At 24.9% G+C, this 20,685-nt stretch overlaps 3 protein-coding genes across 8 annotated transcripts; all 3 read left to right on the top strand.

The window, feature by feature from the left end:
• The first annotated feature begins 3,714 nt into the window (after positions 1–3,714).
• Positions 3,715–5,120, top strand: LOC127280952 (uncharacterized). The gene is made up of 5 exons (XM_051304378.1): positions 3,715–3,855; positions 3,930–4,079; positions 4,218–4,364; positions 4,489–4,586; positions 4,904–5,120. Exons 1-4 carry the CDS (start codon positions 3,799–3,801, stop codon positions 4,582–4,584), a joined length of 450 nt encoding a protein of 149 aa, XP_051160335.1. The 5' UTR covers positions 3,715–3,798; the 3' UTR covers positions 4,585–4,586; positions 4,904–5,120.
• Positions 5,121–6,868: 1,748 nt separating this feature from the next.
• On the top strand, positions 6,869–11,862 carry LOC127280950 (keratin, type I cytoskeletal 9-like). Of its 6 annotated transcripts, XM_051304371.1 has the most exons (22): positions 6,869–7,020; positions 7,121–7,194; positions 7,314–7,358; positions 7,486–7,554; positions 7,620–7,676; positions 7,788–7,838; positions 7,959–8,015; positions 8,111–8,173; positions 8,291–8,347; positions 8,445–8,507; positions 8,629–8,685; positions 8,776–8,838; positions 8,923–8,985; positions 9,073–9,117; positions 9,269–9,301; positions 9,467–9,490; positions 9,662–9,706; positions 10,135–10,179; positions 10,601–10,651; positions 10,750–10,815; positions 11,128–11,169; positions 11,322–11,862. In XM_051304371.1, the coding sequence occupies exons 1-22, from the start codon at positions 6,966–6,968 to the stop codon at positions 11,715–11,717; spliced, it is 1,521 nt and encodes a 506-aa protein (XP_051160328.1). In that variant the 5' UTR covers positions 6,869–6,965; the 3' UTR covers positions 11,718–11,862. The 6 variants fall into 6 exon arrangements, with proteins under 6 accessions (XP_051160328.1, XP_051160329.1, XP_051160330.1 ...); XM_051304372.1 differs by lacking the exon at positions 9,467–9,490; XM_051304373.1 differs by lacking the exon at positions 9,662–9,706.
• Positions 11,863–13,105: 1,243 nt separating this feature from the next.
• LOC127280949 (mucin-5AC-like) lies at positions 13,106–16,235 on the top strand. The gene is made up of 4 exons (XM_051304370.1): positions 13,106–13,302; positions 13,380–13,427; positions 13,518–15,917; positions 16,013–16,235. The coding sequence occupies exons 1-4, from the start codon at positions 13,242–13,244 to the stop codon at positions 16,123–16,125; spliced, it is 2,622 nt and encodes an 873-aa protein (XP_051160327.1). The 5' UTR covers positions 13,106–13,241; the 3' UTR covers positions 16,126–16,235.
• Positions 16,236–20,685: the final 4,450 nt, after the last annotated feature.

Here is a 20,685-nt window from a genome sequence, read left to right as displayed (position 1 = left end):
TCACGTGTTTTTTTTTTTTTTTTTAATAGTACCAGATAGTAATTTAAAAAAATTTATTTTTAAAAATTAATTTTTAAGGTACCAGGGGCCAACGAATACCTATATTAAATATTAATTATAAAAATACAGGCCTCGAATCAACTTAAAGACACAAAAAAGTCGTTTTAGTCGATTTATATTCCAAAAAAAAAGTGGATTTGTTTTTTATTTTAACAAAAATATTTTACAGATTTTTAAATAAAAAAAAAAATTTTTTTTTTTAATAATAATCCTTTTTGAAGGGTTAAAGTTGAAATTTTTAGAAATAATTAAATTTCAAAAGATATATTGTTAATTTTTAAACAATTATTAAATTTTACAGAATTAAAAATAATTTATCAAACAATTTTTGGAAAATATTTTTTTAAATTTAATTGAATTTTTTAAAGATTTAAAATTGAGATTATTGAAATTAATTGAAACTTTAAGTGCGTTTTTGTAATTAAAATTTTAGATGATTTTATTAAAAATTTATTAGAAAATGCGGACAAAATACAATAATTTGAAAATCATTTTTTAGTGAAAAATGGTTTCAAATAGTTGAATTTTCAACGAAAATTATTAAAATAGTTTGAAAATAGTTTGAAAATTCAATTATTTTGAATTCAAAATTTTTGCGAATAATGAAATTTTATTTGATTTTATATTTGGAAAATAATTGAATTTTAGTTCATTTTTGAATTGAAAATTTTGGGAAATAATTGAATTTTAATTAAAATTTGTATAATAATTTAATTTAAGTTCATTTTTGATTGAAAATTTAAATAATTAATTTTAAATAGAAATTTTAGAAAATAATCGAATTTTATTTTTCATTTTAAATTGAAAACTTGGTAAATAATTAAATTTTAAATTGAAAATTTTGGATAATTATTGGATTTTTAATTGATTTTGAATTAAAATTTCGGGTAATAATGTTTATTTTGAATTGAAATTTTTAAAAAATAATTCAATTTTATTGTGATATTCTTTTTTTAAATTATAAACAATTGTTAAATTTCATAAAAATTTTAATTGAAAAATAATTTTGATATAATTGAATTTGTGCGATGTATTTCATTAAAATTATTAAAAATAATATTAATTTAGTGAAGAATCATTTTAGTTCTAAATTTGTTAAATAATTGAATTTAAGAAGATCTGAAGAAGATTTTGTTGGTATTTAAGCAACCAAACTATTTGTTTGGGTCAACTAAAAAATTTGGTTGAGTATTTTTTGTTGGCATAACAAAAATGTTTGGTTGATCAAACCAACAGTTTTTTTTTTGTAAAATTAAAAATTTGATTCTACCTTATTTCTTATCTTTCTATTTTTTTTTCTATTTATTTCATTATTTATTTAATATCCAATTTAACATTGAATTTATATTTATACAATTGAAATATTTGTGGAGTTTGAAAAATCTCATCTCCGCCTGGGATCGAACCTCTGTTTTTTAAAACTGAAGGTCGGGAGCTCTGACCACTGGACTACCCATCCTTGTGAGAGATTTAAACTAACTTTTCTGTTAAGCTATGAGCTGTGAGCGAATTATTTGGTTGTCGCAACTAAATTTTGGTTAGAACAACAATAAACGATCATTTGGTTTCTTAGAACCAAACTATATTTTGTTGTGTTAACCAAATTATTTTGTTGTCGTAACCAAATTTTGGTTGGAATTTAAAAATGAGGAGAGGATTTTTAAAAATACTTCAAAAAAAAATTTTATCTTCTTTTTTTAGCTAAAAAATGTAATAATTTATTCCCTGCATTGAAACGAATTGGTTGGTTTACATAAAAGTATATAGATTTGATTTAAAATTTGAGAATTAATAAAAATTGAAAAATCAATCAATTGAATTGGAAAATTTTTTTTAGCTTCCTCCACGAGGAAGCAAATTTTGAGGAATTAAATTTATAAAATAATGTAATATTTTATAAAAATATAAATTGTATAAATTTTTAAATAAATAGTAATAAATTGTTAATAATTACTAGTAATTTTTTTTTTTTTTTTTTTTTGGAATTTGTCTATAGTAGGTATATATATTTGTGTGTGTTTCAAATATATAATTAAATCACTCACCTGCCGCTAGGGCGCAGTTGTATCGTTTTCTCTCACAATTAGAAATAAGAAATCCTGAATATAAATAAGTGAGCGAAGGACAACTAATGATTGTGTTATATCCTTTGTTCGATATGTACAATATGTTTGCATATAAGAAACTCATTGAAGTTACAGAGGAGGAACGACCAAAGGACAAAAAGTCTTGTGGTCGGAAAATTCTCAAAGTATGCAAAAAACTTTTTACGAACCAGATGACAACTGAGGAAATCATCAAGGTTCGCGCTTTTCACTGAAGCAATTCTTTTTTTTTGGGGCGAAAGCCCCGCATAAAATAATTCAAACACAATAAAAAAAAAACAAGGAAATCTTTTATTATAATATTACATGAATAAAGATAAAAAAAAATTTTATTTAAAAAAAAAAATAATTAAAATACTAATATTAAAAAAATTAAAATAATAATAATTTAATAAAACAAAAATAATAACAATTTAATAAAATAAAAATAATAACAATTAAATTGTTTTTTTATATGCTATTAATTTTTGTGAAACAAAAAACTAAAAAACAAATTCACTTATTACGAAACAAAAATTAAATTTTTTTTTACAAAATACTGGAAAAAAATTGAAATATTTTTTGTAATAATATTGAGCAAACTGAAGACAATTACTTAGTTTTAAACGCACGAACAAGTTGAAGGTAAACTAAAATCGTAATTTTTGAAAATTCGCAAAAAAAAAAAAAATGTAATATGGACTCAAAAACCAGGATCTGATATTTTTATGGTGTTTCCATGGTGACTATCGTCAGCCATGTTGCTTCATGGGCGTGAAATGTGATCTTCGAGGGGAAATTTAATGGTTCGCGAGATATAAAAAGAAAGATATTGATCGTTCAAAATGGAGTAACAGTTAGTTTTTTTTTTCTGAAATTTCTTTTTTTTTTTTTTGTTAAAAAGAAAATTAATTAATAAATTATACTATTAAGAAGAAAATATTTACTTGAACTAAATAAATATTTACTTGACCCAAATAATTTCAGTATTCAAAAGAAATATACCATTTTAAATTCAAAAAAATTCAAAAAAAAAAAAAAATTATCTGGAACAGCGAAAGGTTTCATTAAAATAGTGAAAGATTTAACTAAAAATAAATCTAAACTACAAATAAATAAATATAAATATTTTTTAATCTTAATATTCAAGTAATAATCGATTATTTGAATCGAATAAATTTTTTTCACTGCATTTAAAATATATGTATATGAGACGCTTTGGAAAAATAGTGGAAATATAAAAAATTAAATTATCTTCCCAGCAGCTACTATAATGTTCAGTTGAAATATTTGAAATTTTATTATCTCCTCATATGGGATAATTTCGAAGATATAAAATAACGGGAATTCTCATTTAAAAAAGAGAATATTGAAATTTTATTTTGTAGAAAAAAAGTTTTATAAAAAAAAAAAGAAATTCTTTTAAAACGACAAAATTTTTAATTTTATATATATATATATATATAGTCTCTCGCAATATTTCTCATCTGTGACTAAATTTTTTATCAAAAACTGTCGATAAGACAATCGTGATCATTAATTGATAATTTATTTATCATCATCACTTTTTTAAATAGATCTTTTATTATATACGTTCAAGATTCGTACGCAGCTTTGTTTGAAATTTTTAATATAAAAAAACAAAAAAGGAAAAATGAATTTTGTGATTTTCTACATTCTTCTAATATTCAATATCTTTCAATTTATTTATGTAAGTGTATTATAATAATAAAATAAATAAAAATAAAGTGTTTTTTTTTTTTTTAATGAAAATTTTCCTTTTAGGCCGATTTGGATTTTGAAGAAAAACAAAGGGAAAAAAGTAGCGTTCATTTAAATAAATCAAAATTATTGACAAAGAATTTATTTGAATTAGATTTATCGACTATCAATGAAATGGAACAAATTATACATCCTATATTAGATGAAATTCGAGTAAGTTTATTAAATTTATTTTTTCTATTTACGTTTATAATATAATGGATAATAAAAAATTAAAAAATAATATTTTATTATTATTAAATAAACGTTTATTTTTTTATAAGTAAATAATAATAATAATTAAAAAAATAGCTTCTAGGTGAAACTTCAAGGAAATCAGATAAAAATCCATCTGAATGTATTCATGTATCTTCAAAGGCTTTATTGTCCTCGATCGATGAATTTTATAATGAATTAGATCAGTGCAATGTAAGAGATAATCATGAAAATAATGTGGAGGTAAAAATATTTTAATAAATAAAAATATATTAAAATTAAAAAATTAGAAAATTAGAAAATTAGAAAACTAAAAAAATTAAATAAATTTTATCTTAATTCATTTATAAATAATTTTTATTTTTAGGATGCCTATGCCTGCAATGAAAAAGTTGTTTCTGCTTTTAAATTTTTAGTAAACGGTGTTCGAGATTATTTCAAAAACTGTATCGAAGATTTATAAATGTACGTTTATTTAAGTTATACTCAAAAAAAATCATCAGAACTAAAATACTGATTTAAAAAAAAAATTAATTTTTACACTTTTTAAAAGAATTTGTTTTTAATTTTATGAACAAAAATTCATAATTTAATTTAATTTGATTAATATTATAGTTTTAATTTAATTAATAAAATCTTTTCCCTGAAAATAAAAAATAATGTTTCTTGTTAAAAAATTTTTTTTTATGATAATTTTAATAAGAAATTTTATTTTTTTTCTTTTTGGATAAAAAATTAATTTTTCTGCTGTAAAATTGGCATTTGTTTATCATTTTTAATAGGCAGTAAATTATCATCATCCTTGTCAAGAGGATCACGTGGAATTTCAGTTGTAAATTGTGGTAAAAATTCTTCTATCCATTTGGGTAACTTTGATTTCTTCTCATTATTATTAAATATATTTTTTATTTTTCCTTCTTCTGAATATATTTTATTATTTCTGTTCACGAAATTAATTTCCGTACCTAATAAAAAAATTTGTATAATAAATTTATAAAATTGTTTATTTTTTGTATTTAAAAACTGTTTTTATTTTTTTTTAAATAATTGTATTTCTTTTGTATTGTAATTTTTTTGTACTTTTTTTTTTCTCTTTTGAGTTAAATATTCCAAAATTTTTTTTTGAAAATTAAATTATTATAGAGAAGAAAATGATTTTTTTTCTATAATTTAAATTATTTTCCAGTAAATTTCCTCTGTTGTTGGATTTTACTTATCAGTTCAATTAACCCAGATACTATTACAGTAAATAATAAAGTGTATAAAAATTATATTACATTTTCCAATAATTATAAGTTGAAAATATTTTTCGATTTTTTCATCTTCCTTTATATTTTTATTCCTTACAATTCTATTTTTAAAAAAAATAATTTTCAAACATTTCATTTTTATTTAAAAAAAAAAACCAAATTTCTTTTAAATTTATAAAATTAGAATTTTTTTTTTTATTAGACAAATATAAATATTTTTATTTGCATTTAACTAAAGAATAATTAAAAAAAAAAAAATTAATTATATACTCACCACATGTAATCGAAACAATAATTATAATAATTATAAACACAAAAAAATAATTTTGTGACATTTTTATATATAAAAATATATATTATTAGAAAAATTAAAATTTAGTATATTCTAAACAAGAAAAAATCGAGTTGTTCTCCTTTAAATATATATTGAATTTTATCAACAAAGAAAAGAAAAAAGTAGGTCTTTATAATTTACTGAAACTGGTCCGCATATCATTGTGTGAATTAGAATAAATTTATTTCAAAATCAACGTAAATGAAAGATATTTCTAAACGTTTACGGAAATGCAATATACATAGACAAACATGTTTGTGCATAAAGAATTTTTTCATATACCCGCATGTGATTATTTTGTATCGAAAAAAAAACCTTTTGTAAACATAATGAAAAATGGTAAAATTATCACTTTTCAACTGATATGCAAAAAAAAAAAATCATATATGGAAAATTAAAAAAAAAAATATTAACTTGTCAGGAAAAATTTTTTAAATCTTATTTATTATTTTAAATACGTAAATTAAAACATAATGGTAATAATAATAATAAAAAAAAAAATAATAATAATAATAATAATAATAATAATAATAATAATAAAAATAATAATAATATAAAAATAATAATTTTAATTATTAGTTTTTCTATCATATAAATATTGTTTTATTTTTTATAAGAAAAAAATTTTATTTGATACAAATAAATATTTATTTGATAATAAATTAACGATTATTTGAATGAAATAAATATTTTTTTCAGTGTACTTTTTTTAATTGCAAAAAAACATATTTTGTTTATTTAAAAAAAAAATTAAAATTCTATTCATAGAATAAGAATATAATTTTTTTTTTAAAACAAATATTTTACTAAATAATAAATACAATAGAAAAATATTTACAAACTATAATGAAAATTAAAATAAATAGTCATTGTTTTTTTTTTTTTTTTTTCGTTTGATGTAATAAAGTTTTTGCGCATAACAATAAAATTAATTTCTTTTTGCAAAAAAAATTTTTTTTTTTGAATTTAGCACGTATCTCTTTCTTTTTTTTCTAGTGTTGAATAAATTTTAATTTTATTGTTTTATTTTTGTTTACAATAGTTTTCTATTTTTCTAAAAAAAAAAAAAATTTTCAATTGTTTTTAGATAAAAAATTTTTGTAAAAACGTTGTTATGAATTAATAAGACAATGTTTTTTACTTCCTATATAAACCGTGAAAATAACTATTCCAATACAAGTTTCCCAGTAAAATCATCAAAGTAGAAATAAATTGAAACTTATTTTTTAAATAATTGTAAGATTTTTGTAAATTTCTAATATGAAGTCCTTGATATTATTTGGGATTTTAGTTGTATTGGGCGCAACTTTAATTAGTAAGAAAATTGAAATTAAAAAAAAAAAAAAAAAAAAAAAAAGAAAAATTAATATACCTACTAAGGATATTTATTATTTAATTTTTCAATTTTTCAACAGCTTCTGATGCAAGTATTCTTGAAAAATTGGAGGAAGAAAGAGAAAAAATATCAAGTAAATTATCGAATGCAAAAGTAAGTATAAATTAAAACATTTGGAAAATTCAATTTTTTATACAACCCGGAGAAATGATATAACTATTTAATATTAAAAAAGCATTCTATAATTTTATTTTTTATTTTCATTTCTATAGGAAGAAATTGAAGATAAATTGCACAATGATCGTTTAAAAGCACGTGTAAGTATAAAAATGACAAAATTTGGAAAATCCCATTTTTTTAAAATAATTATCAATAGAAATAATTTATTAAAATTGTAGAGAATAAAATTTATACAATAATTTTTTTTTAAATTTTTATTTATAGGAAAATATTGAGGAACACATTGACGAAATTAAAGAAAAATTACCTACTACTGATATTTTAAAATCAGATGTAAGTATAAGTTACTTTATCAAAAAAAAAAAAACATTTGATTAATATTTTATTTTTATTTATAGAAAAAAAAATGCGCATGTGATGATATAAAAGATTTTATAAAAAAAATAGCGGATGATGTGAGTATTAAAAATAAAATTATAAATAAAGGAAATAATTATTTGAATTTACTGTATATAAATTAATTATAAAATTAATTATATATTATAAAATAAAAATAATTTTTATAGTTAAAATCAATACCAGACAAAATAGGAGAGAAATTAATTAAATTTATTGCTGTAAGTATTATTTTGAGAGAAAAGAATTTTTTTTTTTCATTTTAATTTGATTTAAAATGAATAAAGTGACAATATATAATAAGATTAATAATTTTAAAAATAATTTTTTTTTTTTTTTAGAAACGTCCCAAACTTTGGAAGCCTTTACATGATGCAAAACGTAAACTTAAGAAAATCGTAAGTTTCTTTACAACAAAATTAAAAAATTAAGAATTTTTTTTTTTTTAACCATAATTTTATGATTATTTATTATTTAATTTATAATTTTTCAGGGTGAACATTTAATTCATGGTGCTAAAGAATTAAAACAAAATTTAGAAGATTTATTAAAAAAAGTAAGATAATCAAATAAAAAATTATATTTAGTGTAATTTTTGATTTTTTCAAAATATATAAATTATATGCTGAATGCTTTTTTAATTGTTAATTTATAATTTCTTTTTTTTTTTTAGCAAGAAATTAAATTAGGCGATAAACAACGTGAACTTCTTAAAAAATTGAGCGACCATGTATGTTATTATTTTTAATGTTTCTATTATTAAAAATATAATAAAATATTATTATTCTTTATTATTAATTTCTAATAAAAAATTTTTTTTTTTATAGCTGGGTAAACTTCATAGTAAACTTGATAAAATCAAAGACAAAATTAAGGATTTGATTGAAAAAGTTAGTAAATAAATTAGTAAATAACTTTTTTATTAATTATAAATTTTAATTAAAAGAAATTTATAATTTAACTTAATGTGAACGTATAATATTTATTTTTCATATTAATTGTTTTTTGTAGGATTTAAAATTCAAAAAAAAACTTCTGGAGAAAGCTTCAAAGGCTTTAGATCATATTGTAAGTGTATTTATTATAATAATAATTATAATAATAATAATAATTATTATTATTATTAATAATAATTTTATTTTCTATTTTGTTTTTCAGTTTGATAATTTGAAAAAAGGTATTGATGGTTTAAAGAATAAATTAGAAGACGCAGAAAAGAAGGTAACAAATAAAGTATTTAAAATTTGTACAAAATAATTTTTAATTATATTTTCTAAAAAAAAAAAATTTTTATCATCAAAACAGGGTAAAATTGATTTGGAGAAATTGAAAGGACTTTTGGATAAAATTAAAGGAAAAGGAAGTTCAGTGAGTTTTAATAGTGATATTATAGAAAATTAAATTCATTAATTTAAAATATATGTTGAATAATTAAATTTTTTTTATCATTTTCAGATAAAAGATTTCATTAAGAGATTGTACAGTTGTGCCCATGATAAAGTACGAAATTTGTTTTATACTTAATATAATTAAAATAGTTATATATATATATATATATATATATATATATATATATATTAATTAATTTTTATTATGCAATTAATTTACTTTGAGTTTTGTACAGTTAAAAAAAATATATTTTTTTTTATAGTTACGCTCCATTGGATCATCAAAAAGTAGCGAAGTAAGTAAAAATTTTAATTATATAATTTTTTTGAAATAAGAAAAGTTTGTAATTTCACTTCAGAGATTGAATATATTTATTCCAAATTTATTGATAAAAATTTTTTTTTTTTCTTTTATTATATTACTTTATTTTAATTTTTTAACCAATTGTCGTTTTTTATAGTCCAGCGCTAGTTCATCATCTGAAGTAAGTAATGAGGGATCGCAGGTAAAAATTAAATATACTAATTTTCTAAAGTTCTTATTTTATTTATTTGAATATTCCTATACTAAATTTAAGAATATTTTTAAAATTTTGTTTTATCGATTATTTCTTGTATTATTTAATTTTTTTTAAATCAATTATCGTTTTTTATAGTCCAGCGCTAGTTCATCATCTGAAGAAAGTAATGAGGGATCACAGGTAAAAATTAAATACAAAAAGATATGTTTGAACCAAATGTATCATTTTTTTTATATTTAGCCAATTTTTTTTTGGGTTAGTTCAAAAAAAAATTTCTTTAATTCAAATAAATATTTATTTGATCTAATAATAACTGTTTGGTTTATTTTAATAAATTTTTTGAACAAAGAAAAAATTTGATTGTGCTAAATAAACGTTTGGTTTATGCAACCAAATGTTTGGTTAACTTAATTTATTTTGTTGATTTAACCAAAATTTGGTTGCTTCAAACGAATTTTTTTCTAAGTGTATACTAATTTTACTAAAGTTCTTATTTTATTTATTTGAATATTTATATAGTAAATTTAAGAATATTTTTAAAATATTATTTTTTTCCGATTATTTCTTGTATTATTTAATTTTTTTTAACCAATTATCGTTTTTTATAGTCCAGCGCTAGTTCATCATCTGAAGAAAGTAATGAGGGATCACAGGTAAAAATTAAATACAAAAAGATATGTTTGAACCAAATGTACCATTTTTTTATATTTAGCCAATTTTTTTTTGGGTTAGTTCAAAAAAAAATTTCTTTAATTCAAATAAATATTTATTTGATCTAATAATAACTGTTTGGTTTATTTTAATAAATTTTTTGAACAAAGAAAAAATTTGATTGTGCTAAATAAACGTTTGGTTTATGCAACCAAATGTTTGGTTAACTTAATTTATTTTGTTGATTTAACCAAAATTTGGTTGCTTCAAACGAATTTTTTTCTAAGTGTATACTAATTTTACTAAAGTTTTTATTTTATTTATTTGAATATTTATATATAGTAAATTTAAGAATATTTTTAAAATATTGTTTTTTTCGATTATTTCTTGTATTATTTAATTTTTTTAATTGTCGTTTTTTAGTCCAGCTCTAGTTCATCATCTGAAGAAAATAATGATAGTGATGAATCAGAGGTAGAAACTAAATACAAATATATTCTATATAGTTCTTATTATTTATTTCTTTCTTCATTTTTGTTTTTATAATAAACGAATTGTACCTTTTTTTTTAGATTACAAATTCAGGTCTAAGTGGATTATCTAAATCAAAACATCATAGACTAGGATTTCTTGATAAAGTAAGTTTTAAATAAAAATAAAAAATCCAATATATATATTTTTTAAATTAAATATTCCTATAAAGCTACGCTAAAGTTAATTTGCATAAAAAAAACATTTTGTGTCTTGTTTTCTAAAATATGAATAAAAAAATCAAAATTTCTGTCAGATTTGTAACAATTTTTTAAATTAACAATTTTAATATATATATATATAGCAAAAAAAAAATCTGTATTTTAATTAAAATTATTGTAATCTAAATAAAATTATTATTTCAAATATAATATAATATCGTATATAATTTATTAATATTATTAAATTATTTTTTCTAGATCAAAAACGCTGCTAAAACTGTACGCAATGATCTTCATTCGGTGAGGATTTAATTAAAATTTTTATATTCTTAATATTATCTAAATTGTGTATAATATTATTATTCATTGTTATAAAGAAATATTTCAGTGTTTTTTTTTTTTTTTTTTTAAATAATATTGCTAATATAGTTTTATTCATCATTTTGCTTCAGATTCTTGATGGTGATTTAAGCCTTGGAATTGATGGTGGTTTAGACATTGGAAATACTAGATATGGTGGTGGATTTAAATTTGGAGGTAATGGAGGTATTGATGGTGATTCGGATAGCGCAAACGCAGGAATTGATGCTGGACTTAGTGGATATGGAAGTGGTTTGAGCTTAGGAGCTGGCGGAGGAATTGGTGCTAATTTGAATGGCGCAAGCTCTGGAGAATATGGAAGTGGTTTAAGCTTAGGAACTAGCGGAGGAATTGGTGCTAATTTAAATGGCGCAAGCTCTGGAGGATATGGAAGTGGTTTAAGCTTGGGAACTGGTGGTGGAATTAGTGCTAAATTGGGCGCTGCAACTGGAGGAATTAGAAGTAGACTTAATGCATTACTCGCTTGATTATAAATGATGTTGATTTCAAGTTTCTATATATTTAAATTTTATCTTTATTACTATTATATGTATATTCATCAATTATAATTTCAAAATGTAATAAACAAATAAATCGTTTAAATAAATAAATGACAATTTTTGTTTGAATCAATTTTGTATATATTATTTATTCTCTTTTATTCCTGCAGAACATATACACAGAATTAGTAATTAGTAATATAATAGTGCTAAACTAATGTAGATTAAATTTTACAAATATGAAACTTCCTTTTTTTTGCAATTAATTTTTTTTAATTTCTATAATTACTTTAGGTTTAAAATTATTTATCGCAAAGAAATATATAAGTAAAGTTGTAAATTAATTTTGAAATTAAATAAATTCATTTGTACCAAAAAAAAGGTGATACCTATGATGTTCTTAATACAAATATTGTAGATTAGAATATTTGAATTCTTAGAAGTATTCTTTCTGAAGTATAATATTCATTATTATTAATAAATTCATACTTAGAAATGATGGAAAAAGATACTAAATTTGAATTGAGTCCCTTAGATATAATCATTCTGAATATTCATTTTCCGTCATAGATCTACGTGTAATTTTTATTAAATGTAGTGCCTCAGAATTTTCAAAAACACCTTCCCAAGTATAGGGTTTTCTGACACCAATAGTCGGAACGATACCAAACCGATATCGTAATCCAGTACTGAATAAAAGTACTGGATAAACAATAGAAATTAAGTAGGACCAATACCAAATCGACACCAAAATTCTGTATCAGTTTTCCAGTAAGAAACCAAAATTAAAATCAGTACTGGATCCAATATTAATATTACCGTTGCTAAGGAGAAAAACGATCATGGTAACGGTTGTCAAGGAAACGGATGCTGTGGTACCGGTTGCTATAGAAACGGTTGCTATGGAAACGATTAGTAATAAAAAAATTAATATGGGTGTTGCTATGATAACTGTTTGTATGAATTTAATTTTTTTTTTAAATTATCATACACCACACAAGTAGCTGTCATTGTCCTACATTCAAAATGATTTAAAAACAAATAACTAAATAATTTTGTAAGGACTTTTGTTTATTGTAAAATATTACTTTTCATTTTACGTCAAATAATAATTCTTTTAAATATATACTTTCCATAACAAAAGTTATGAACGTTTTTACTAAAAAAGAATTATTCTATTCATATTGGTTTTTTTTTCACAAAAAATTAAAAGAAATTATTAAATTCAAAAGAAAACAAAAACGAAGACGACTGTGCATAACACTGGAAATATTTACTTTAAAAGAATCGATATGATTATATTCACAAAAAGTTTAGATTATTTTTTTCAAACAATTGCCTTAATATGAAATGCAATTTTACAGACAATTTCATTCTTCTTCTTACTTTCTTTCTATGTTGAAGTTAAAGCTTTTTTTTTTTTAAATTTTTGTGAGCATTTTCAACACTAATATATAAAAAACAAGGGACAAATTATTTTTAAGTAAATTGTACTTTGTGTGTAAAAAAAACATGCGTCTAATAACATATAGGATTCTACCTTTGATTCAATTGTTAACTATTATTTTATTTGGTAAGCAACCAATTGACATACAATAATAAAAAATTACTTAGAAAAATTTAAAACCTTTTTTTCTGTTTTAATTTTAGTCGAAGCTGCACCGACAACGGAAAGAGCAACAACATGCTATTGTAAATGTAAATAATTGCGAGTACTGTATATATATAGTATTTAATTATCGTTATATGTAGATTTAAATGATTTTAAAAGTTAAATAATTTTTTTAGACGTAGACGAAGTAGAAGATAAAAATAATCAAACAAAAAAATCTATCACTAAAACAACACTACCAACAATAACAGAAATATTTACTCAGACAACTACAATAAAAGAAACGAAAAATTCAAAACCTACGAAAACAGCAACACAAGTTACAGAAACTGATACAAGGTCCGAAACAAAGATTACAGAAACGCCAAAATACACTTCTACAGAAAGAAGTGGAAATGAAATAATTACAAAAAAACATAAAACGTCCAAAGCATCTGCAACAAAAGCTGCTGATACAGTAACAGAGAAATCAAGCTCTACTAAAATTTTAGGATCGTCTACAAAAAAGAATTCCAATGAGACAATTTATAGAACTACAACAAACCGTGCAGTAACTTCTTCTCACAAAACCACAAAAAGTAGTGGAAGTGGAACAAAGGAAACAAATAAGCAGACAACAAAAGCATCTGCAACAAAATCTGCTGGTACAGTAACAAAGAAATCAAGCACTACGAAAATTGATGAATCATCTATAAAGAAGGAGTCTAATCACACAACCTCTAGAGCTTCAACGAATCAAACATCTTCTCACAAAACAACCAAAATCAGTGAAACTGCAACTAAGATATCTAATAAACCATCGACAAAATCATATGCAACAACAATTGCTGGTGAAGTAACAAAAAGATCAAGCACTACAAAAATTGATGAATCAGCTACAAAGAAGCATTCTAATGAGACAATTTCTAAGGCTACAACAAACCGTGCAGTAACTTCTTCTCACAAAACTACAAAAAGCAATGAAAGTACAACGAAGGCAACAAATAAGCAAATAACAAAAGCATCTACTACAAAATCTGCTGGTACAGTAACAAAGAAAGCAAGTACTACGAAAATTGATGAATCATCTACAAAGAAAGAGTCAAATCACACAACCCCTAGAGCTACAACAATCCGAACATCTTCTCATAAAACAACCAAAAGCAGTGAATCTGCAACAAAAGCTGCTGGTACAGTAACAGAGAAATCTATCTCTACTAAAATTGATGAATCATCTACAAAGAAGGAGTCTAATGAGACAATTTCTAAGGCTATAACAAACCGTGCAGTAACTTCTTCTTACAAAACCACAAAAAGTAGTGGAAGTGGAACAAAGGAAACAAATAAACAGACGACAAAAAAATCTGCAACAAAATCTGCTGGTACAGTAACAAAGAAACCAAGCTCTACTAAAATTGATGAATCAACTACAAAGAAGCATTCTAATGAGACAATTTCTAAGGCTACAACAAACCGTGCAGTAACTTCTTCTCACAAAACCACAAAAAGTAGTGGAAGTGGAACAAAGGAAACAAATAAACAGACGACAAAAACATCTGCAACAAAATCTGCTGGTACATCAAAGAAACCAAGTACTACAAAAATTGATAAATCAGCTACAAAGAAAGAGTCAAATCACACAACCCCTAGAGCTACAACAATCCGAACATCTTCTCATAAAACAACCAAAAGCAGTGAATCTGCAACAAAAGCTGCTGGTACAGTAACAGAGAAATCTATCTCTACTAAAATTGATGAATCATCTACAAAGAAAGAGTCAAATCACACAACCCCTAGAGCTACAACGCTCCTAACATTTTCACACAAAACAACCAAAATCAGTGAAATTGCAACTAAGATATCTAATAAACCAACGACAAAATCATATGCAACAACAACTGCTGGTACAGTAGCCTCTAAGGATACAACAAACCGTACAACATCTTCTCACAAAACAACAAAAATCAGTGCATCTACAACAAAAACTGCTGGTACGGTAGCTAAGAAACCAAGTACTACTAAAACTGATGAATCTTCTACAAAGAGGGATTCAAATCACACAACCTCTAAAGCTACAACGAGCCGTGCAATAACATCTTCTTACAAAACAACTGGAAAGATTAGTGGAAGTGCAACACTGACTACAAATAAACGGACGACTAAGGCATCTGCAACAAAATCTGCTGGTACAACAAGAGAGATACCAAGCTCTACTAGATTTGTTACTTCTTCAACAAAGGCAGATTTTAATTCGGCAACTTCTGAGACTACAACAGATGGACCAGCGACTTCTACTTACATGACTACAGAAGGTATTGCTAGCGCAACAATCACAACAAATATACCAACAATAAAACATTCTGCAACAAAAACTACTTGTACAGTAACACTGACACAAACTTCTAATAGGGTTACATCTACAAAAGATAATTCAAATTCGACAACTACTGACAATGCAGTAACATCTATTTCCAACATAAACACCACTTCTGCAACAGGAGAGACATCAAAAACAATAAAAAATGATAGCAATGGTAAAAAAGAAACAGAAAAAACATTGAACGAAATTTTCGACAAAAACGGTAGAAAATTATCAGGTAACTTTTAATATAATTTTAATTAATCTTTTTGAATTTTAGCAAACATTGAAAAATATTAATCCATTTTCAATAAAATTTCTTTTTAATTTAAGGAGATTTAAAGAAAAAGATTGACAAAGAAGAGCATCGTGTTCTGGATGATGTAGAGGATCATATTCTCAAAGATATGTCAAGAACATTCACGGACTTTAGGTTTCTGTTGTAAATGAAGAGAATAAATATATATTTTCATTTTTCCAATATTTTCTTTTAACAAACTTTTGTTTTGAAATGTTAAACTATATGTATTAAATAAATAAAAAAGCAAATATAAAATTTTCAATCCATTATTTTATGAACATAAAAAAAAGTTTTTTGTCATATCTCAATCAAAAATTTACTAATGGCGAAGTACTGGCACCCAGTATTGGCGCCAGAGTTATGGCGTAACTTTGGGATGATAACATTTTACCAGTATTGGCCGCCAGAATTGGCACCAGTATTGGTAACCATTACTGGTACAGTACTGGCTGAGTACTGGTAGTTTTGTAATTTATTGTATACGAAAAGAAAGCTTTAACTGTAACAGAGATAAGTTCCACTGCAATAGTAAAATCTCTGCTCCAGGTAATACTTTTTTTTTGGAAAAAGTGTGTGAAATTTTTAGTAACCCAACACAAATAAAATATTAATTAAATTAGTCAACTAATTAATATTTTATTATATATAAAATCGAAAACACCAAGAATTTTTATTTAATCTTAAAAAAAACCTAGCTACCAATTCAAAAAAAATTAATCAGCATGTCTCTATTATTTTTTTACCTTTTGTACCTTTAAAATACCTTTAAAAAAACCTACCAATTAAACCTAAATTGCAGTAGACTCAGAATAATCAATTTTATTCCATTTTGCTTCCTCGTGGAGGAAGCTTTGTAGTCCTTTCGTTTATAAAACTTTTCAAAGTGGCGGAAACAAATTTTTTTCTTTATAGAAACATGTTATATGAGATCCTGATCAATTGTTCAGATGTATGTGTGTGTGTATGTATGTATGTGTGTGTGCATCCCTTTTTTGTTTAGAAGATAACTCTAACAGGTTTTAATGGATTTAGATAAAATTTAGTAGGCTCATTTATCATATTAATATCTCAAATCTGACCAAAGGATTTTTAAAAATACCTCAAAAAAAAAAATTTTTATCCTCTTTTTTCCAAAAATTTCTTTTGGCGGTATTCCCGAACGATTATCTCGCGAATTTAATTTTTCGAAAATTTTTCCAAAATATTTTTGAGTGTAGCTCAGCATCCGCTGGACCAATCAATAAGTGCGCCATACATTTTTGGTTCAGAACTTTCTTCTAATCACTATGGCGGTATTCCCGAACTATTATCTAGCGAATTTAATTTTTTGAAAATTTTTCCAAATTATTTTTCAGTGTAGCCCAGCATCCGCTGGACCAATCAAAGAGTGCGCCATACATTTTTTGTTCAGAACTTTTTGACTATTTTTTTGGTGGTATTCCCTAACGATTATCTCGCGAATTTAATTTTTTGAAAATTTTTCCAAACTATTTTTGAGTGTAGCCCAGCATCCGCTGGACCAATCAAAAAGTGCGCCATACATTTTTGGTTCAGAACTTTTTGACTATTTTTTTGGTGGTATTCCCTAACGATTATCTCGCGAATTTAATTTTTTGAAAATTTTTCCAAATTATTTTTGAGTGTAGTTCAGCATCCGCTGGACCAATCAAAAAGTGCGCCATACATTTTTTGTTCGAGGCTCCCGGGTTAAGACTTTGGCGGTATTCCAGATCAATTATCTCCCAAATTTAATTTTTCGAAATTTTTTAAAAAATTTATCTGAGTGTAGCTCAGCATCCGCTGGACCAATCAATAAGTGCGCCATACATTTTTGGTTCAGAACTTTCTTCTAATCACTATGGCGGTATTCCCGAACTATTATCTAGCGAATTTAATTTTTTGAAAATTTTTCCAAACTATTTTTCAGTGTAGCCCAGCATCCGCTGGACCAATCAAAAAGTGCGCCATACATTTTTGGTTCAGAACTTTTTGACTATTTTTTTGGTGGTATTCCCGAACGATTATCTCGCGAATTTAATTTTTTGAAAATTTTTCCAAATTATTTTTGAGTGTAGTTCAGCATCCGCTGGACCAATCAAAAAGTGCGCCATACATTTTTTGTTCGAGACTCCCGGGTTAAGACTTTAGCGGTATTCCCGATCAATTATCTCGCAAATTTATTTTTTCGAAATTTTTTAAATAATTTATCTGAGTGTAGCTCAGCATCCGCTGGACCAATCAAAAAAGAGCGCAATACATTTTTTGTTCAGAACTTTCATCTAATCACTATGGCAGTATTCCCGAACGATTATCTAGGGAATTTAATTTTTTGTAAATTTTTCAAAATTATTTTTGAGTGCAGCTCAGCATCCGCTGGACCAATCAAAAAGTGCGCTATACATTTTTTGTTCGAGACTCCCGGGTTAAGACTTTGGCGGTATTCCCGATTAATTATCTCGCAAATTTAATTTTTCAAAATTTTTTAAAAAATTTATCTGAGTTTAGCTCAGCATCCGCTGGACCAATCAAAAAGTGCGCAATACATTTTTAAGTTCGAGACTCCCGGGTTAAGACTTTGGCGGTATTCCCGACAAATTATCTCGCAAATTTAATTTTTTAAAATTTTTTAAAATATTTATCTGATTGTAGCTCCGCATCCGCTGGACCAATCAAAAAGTGCGCCACACATTTTTTGTTCGAGACTCCCGGGTTAAGACTTTGGCGGTATTCCCGATTAATTATCTCGCAAATTTAATTTTTCAAAATTTTTTAAAAAATTTATCTGAGTGTAGCTCAGCATCCGCTGGACCAATCAAAAAGTGCGCCATACATTTTTTGTTCAGAACTTTCTTCTAATCACTATGGCGGTATTCCCGAACTATTATCTAGCGAATTTAATTTTTCAAAATTTTTTAAAAAATTTATCTGAGTTTAGCTCAGCATCCGCTGGACCAATCAAAAAGTGCGCCATACATTTTTTGTTCGAGGCTCCCGGGTTAAGACTTTGGCGGTATTCCCGATCAATTATCTCCCAAATTTAATTTTTCGAAATTTTTTAAAAAATTTATCTGAGTGTAGCTCAGCATCCGCTGGACCAATCAATAAGTGCGCCATACATTTTTGGTTCAGAACTATCTTCTAATCACTATGGCGGTATTCCCGAACTATTATCTAGCGAATTTAATTTTTTGAAAATTTTTCCAAACTATTTTTCAGTGTAGCCCAGCATCCGCTGGACCAATCAAAAAGTGCGCCATACATTTTTGGTTCAGAACTTTTTGACTATTTTTTTGGTGGTATTCCCGAACGATTATCTCGCGAATTTAATTTTTTGAAAATATTTCCAAATTATTTTTGAGTGTAGTTCAGCATCCGCTGGACCAATCAAAAAGTGCGCCATACATTTTTTGTTCGAGACTCCCGGGTTAAGACTTTAGCGGTATTCCCGATCAATTATCTCGCAAATTTATTTTTTCGAAATTTTTTAAATAATTTATCTGAGTGTAGCTCAGCATCCGCTGGACCAATCAAAAAAGAGCGCAATACATTTTTTGTTCAGAACTTTCATCTAATCACTATGGCAGTATTCCCGAACGATTATCTAGGGAATTTAATTTTTTGTAAATTTTTCAAAATTATTTTTGAGTGCAGCTCAGCATCCGCTGGACCAATCAAAAAGTGCGCTATACATTTTTTGTTCGAGACTCCCGGGTTAAGACTTTGGCGGTATTCCCGATTAATTATCTGGCAAATTTAATTTTTCAAAATTTTTTAAAAAATTTATCTGAGTTTAGCTCAGCATCCGCTGGACCAATCAAAAAGTGCGCTATACATTTTTAGTTCGAGACTCCCGGGTTAAGACTTTGGCGGTATTCCCGACAAATTATCTCGCAAATTTAATTTTTTAAAATTTTTTAAAATATTTATCTGATTGTAGCTCCGCATCCGCTGGACCAATCAAAAAGTGCGCCATACATTTTTTGTTCGAGACTCACGGGTTAAGACTTTGGCGGTATTCCCGATTAATTATCTCGCAAATTTAATTTTTCAAAATTTTTTAAAAAATTTATCTGAGTGTAGCTCAGCATCCGCTGGACCAATCAAAAAGTGCGCTATACATTTTTTGTTCAGAACTTTCTTCTAATCACTATGGCGGTATTCCCGAACGATTATCTAGCGAATTTAATTTTTGGAAAATTTTTCCAAATTATTTTTGAGTGTAACTCAGCATCCGCTGGACCAATCAAAAAGTGCGCCATACATTTTTTGTTCGAGACTCCCGGGTTAAGACTTTGGCGGTATTCCCGATTAATTATCTCGCAAATTTAAATTTTCAAAATTTTTTAAAAAATTTATCTGAGTTTAGCTCAGCATCCGCTGGACCAATCAAAAAGTGCGCCATACATTTTTTGTTCGAGACTCCCGGGTTAAGACTTTAGCGGTATTCCCGATCAATTATCTCGCAAATTTATTTTACCGAAATTTTTTAAAAAATTTATCTAAATGTAGCTCAGCATCAGCTGGACCAATCAAAAAGTGCGCCACACATTTTTTGTTCGAGACTTTTTGCTCAATTTTTTGGCATTATTCCCGAGTCATTATCTGGCAAATTTTTGTTTTCGAAAATTTTTCCCCAGTTATAGTGAGTGTAGCTCAGCATCCGCTGGACCAATCAAAAACTGCGCCATACATTTTTTGTTCAGAA

The sequence above is a fragment of the Leptopilina boulardi genome, unplaced genomic scaffold, assembly GCF_019393585.1.
Source record: "Leptopilina boulardi isolate dan_hultmark-lab unplaced genomic scaffold, ZJU_Lbou_2.1 LbouV2_258, whole genome shotgun sequence".
In the NCBI taxonomy this organism is placed as follows: Eukaryota; Metazoa; Arthropoda; class Insecta; order Hymenoptera; family Figitidae; genus Leptopilina; species Leptopilina boulardi.
Note: the sequence above shows the minus strand (reverse complement) of the source record. Positions and strands in the feature narration are given on the sequence as shown.